Source organism: Dioscorea cayenensis, chromosome 9 (assembly GCF_009730915.1).
Source record: "Dioscorea cayenensis subsp. rotundata cultivar TDr96_F1 chromosome 9, TDr96_F1_v2_PseudoChromosome.rev07_lg8_w22 25.fasta, whole genome shotgun sequence".
Classification (NCBI taxonomy): Eukaryota; Viridiplantae; Streptophyta; class Magnoliopsida; order Dioscoreales; family Dioscoreaceae; genus Dioscorea; species Dioscorea cayenensis.
The window spans coordinates 4,541,570-4,545,074 of NC_052479.1; the positions used below are offsets into that span (position 1 = coordinate 4,541,570).

Genomic DNA, 3,505 nt, shown 5'->3' on the forward strand with positions numbered 1-3,505 from the left:
GTGATTTAAAGCCAACTTGAAAAAATTTCTTACTTATAAGCCCCATGTCATTCTTTTAATCTTTCAGACTTACTTCTTGGAAAGAATTTAATTTTTTTACAAAGAGATAAGGGATTATTTTTAGAGAGGGCATAAAGAATTAAACTTCCATTTTTATCACGGTTCAGATTAAAAATAAAAACAAATTTTATTGTTTTAATCTAAAAAAAATTATTTTGTTTAATAATGAGAATGAAGACAATCAAATAGGGGATAATAGTTATAGAACAATACATCAAATAAAATGGAGATTTTCCATTTTTTGTTTATTTGCAAAAAATTGCAAATTGGTAGACATTATTAATTTATATAAATAGTAATAAAATGCAACACTAAGTTGTTTATATATTTCATTAGCATGTCTTTCTTTAGCTAACCTCCTCATCACCATATGTGAACGTGCACTCCTGCATGGTGCCTACAGTACTTGAACTGGGTTAACCTTGATTATTGAACACAGACAAGAAGAGCAGTCAACATAAGTAAAAAAAAAAAAGAAAAGAAAAGGTCAGCATAATAATAAGTTAAAAATTAGAGATCTTCACATAAAAATAATTATGTATATCACTTGTATGGTCCACAAAAATCTAATTAAGAAAAGAAAGCTAAGTTGGAACTTGGTGAATTTAGTCAATTAAACAAATATTAACATAATAATGGGATTTCCTGAATTAGTTCCAATTTTGGGCAACGCAAGATTACGTATATTTTATCCTCATGATGAATGCATGAAATTATAGCTATGCTTCTTTGGTTTGTTAATTAGTACAAATATAGCTACACTAAAGATCACGTCACTGTCTGTATGAGTGATTAAACCTATGTAAATGGAATGACGGCAAAGTCACCCAATATCGAATTTTATTGTCCTTTTTTTTCCTTCTTTAGCAGTAGCGTGATATATTTACTTGTTGATTTTTAATTTCCATTTCAATAAGGTTTTATTGGGATAGAATGTGCATTGATTCTCATGAGCATGATCATTGATTTTAATCTCAAGATTCATATATATATATATATATTTGAAATATAGAAATACTAATGGGAAAAGAAATTTTAAATTACCACATATTTAGTTTTTTATAGGGTAATATGGCCACTCTGCAACACCGCATTTGCCAGCTCTATCTTGAATATTTCGTTGCAATCTTAAATAACCAGCCTCCCCCCAAAAGTCTCCCCATGAATTTTTAATGATCCAATAGTCTACACCACCAGTACTGTCATAGCCTACTATAGTAACTGCATGATCTACTTTCGTCCCACAGTATGTAGTGAAAATCCCCTAAAATAAATAAAAAATAAAAAAATAAAAATTATCAGTAATAATTTTCACCAAATATAAGTTAAAAGTTGAACTTATTCAATTTTTAACAAAATACACAATTCACAACTAACAAAATAGGCAAAGTATTAAACAGATATCCAACTAACAAAATAGAATAACCCGGCATCAAAATACACAATTCACACCTCAGTTCTGAGATGGGCTCTTAGACAAACATAAATTTAGCTTCACTCAAATGTAACGGAGCAATTGCGCAAAAATAAATAGTTTTTTTGTACCCGTTATGGAAAAAGATTTTATATGATTTTAAAGGTCGGTTGGGCACCTGCTTGTTATTTCATAATAGATCCGAACACTTGCCTCGGATTAGCTTGGATATCCTAATTGCTCTAGTGAATAAGTAAAGAAAATAGATGGATGGGAGATAGGAAAATAAGAGGCTAATCATAAATAAAATATCCATCTTTTAGATTAGAGATTCGCTAAACAAATAAGCAGTGACGGGTCTTTTTATATTATTCTTTCATGCCATTAATTACACTATTAAAATAGGTCAAATCAACCGATATGATATTAATCATCCAAGACTATAGATTTATATCCATTTACTTACGATCAAAAAAATTACTTGCCAAATTATAATTTATCCATGCATCAACTACATATTAACTTATAAAAAACAAAAAAGCTTCGTGATAAAATTGATACAGGCAAAACTAAACTATTATTCTGTAATTAACGGTCCATTAGAGATTATGATAAAATATACATAAATATTAAATGTAGATTAAATAAGAATTATATTAAGATAGTGTTTGAGGTAATATGAAACCAAATTAAATTACATTAGCTAGATAGCAATCAGACAAGATAGATGTAATCTAACATATTATTAGCTGACCTTTTTATATAGCTGGAAATTCCGCTCATATGCTTCAACAATAACAGCAACAGGCTGGTTAGCAGCGGCTTCCATCAATGCGAATTCATTTTGTTGAGTGACCATTTTATAGTCATCGATTGACACAACTTTTTTATTTTCCTATACAATAATAAAATAAAATAAAATAAATCAAGTGAAAATTCCTGTAAAAGAGGTTGACAAATGATGAGATGATAAAATGCAAATATGCCTTTGCCGTGTCACACTTGGTAACATTAGCCTTATAAGGATAGTCCTTATCTGTGTCAACCCCACCATTGCTTACAATGTACTCATATGTTTTATGGAGTTGATGTCCTTGACAAGTTTTCTTATGGCAGTCCACTAATTGTTGTTCTGACAAAGAAATTAAATTTCCTGTTTTGATTTGATTTATCGCTTCCACTGTTGCAAGCACCGCAAAAGCCCAACAACTAACTGCACATATGTCATTAGTTTAAAAAATAATAATAAAAAAACCATCAATATGTAAAATTATGATATAATAAACAAAGTGTACTTACAACAACCGCCTTGATTTTTGACAGGAGTAACAGCTCCCAAATCCCTCCAATCAATGGAACTTGGAGTGTTTGTCATATTGAAGTAGCGATCATCACTCTCGTCTTTCTCAATATTTTCATCAGTTGTCATATATAAACTATGGGATGGTGGCATAGTGCCCAAATAAGTGGCCCTATACTCTTCCACGGTGATGTCGGCAAATACATTAAGACCGAGAGTAAAGGTGTGATTCCTGGTATTATGCTCATCAATGTACCGAAGGTTATCTTTGAAGATCTCATACCTCTTCTCCTTCTCTGATGAGTCCTTGTAAGACTTGTTAAGTTTAACTAGCCAACCCTCAAAGAGCAAACTAACTTCATACTCTGACCGAATGGGTATGGATGAAGAGCAGGATAAAGGAAAAATGAAGAGGAAGGAGATGCACAATAATGCAAGAGGGGAAACCATTGGAAGAGTTGGATTTAAGTTTGAAGACTTGGAGCAAAGTGTGAGTGAGTTTATAATGGTGCATTCCACATAGGGTGCCCTTTATTGTCCTATATCTCATTTGTGAAATGGAGGCTTCTTCATATATAGGATTCCCTAAAGTATCTTATAACTCGGTGATCTTTTTCAAAGCCCTTCACTATTAATTTTCTTCTTAAAACATCACAAATTAGTTTTGCTTATCTGGAAACTTTCTTATATAATTGCAATCTTAACATAAACATACACTGTTATTATAAAAG

The 3,505-nt window shown here is 31.0% G+C and overlaps 1 protein-coding gene across 1 annotated transcript; it reads right to left on the bottom strand.

Moving 5' to 3' along the window:
• Nucleotides 1-344: 344 nt before the first annotated feature.
• On the bottom strand, nt 345-3,228 carry LOC120269307 (ervatamin-C-like). The gene is made up of 5 exons (XM_039276639.1): nt 2,774-3,228; nt 2,461-2,687; nt 2,229-2,369; nt 1,105-1,324; nt 345-481 (listed from the first exon to the last, which is right to left on the bottom strand). The coding sequence occupies exons 1-4, from the start codon at nt 3,222-3,224 to the stop codon at nt 1,112-1,114; spliced, it is 1,032 nt and encodes a 343-aa protein (XP_039132573.1). The 5' UTR covers nt 3,225-3,228; the 3' UTR covers nt 345-481; nt 1,105-1,111.
• Between the last annotated feature and the right edge of the window lie 277 nt (nt 3,229-3,505).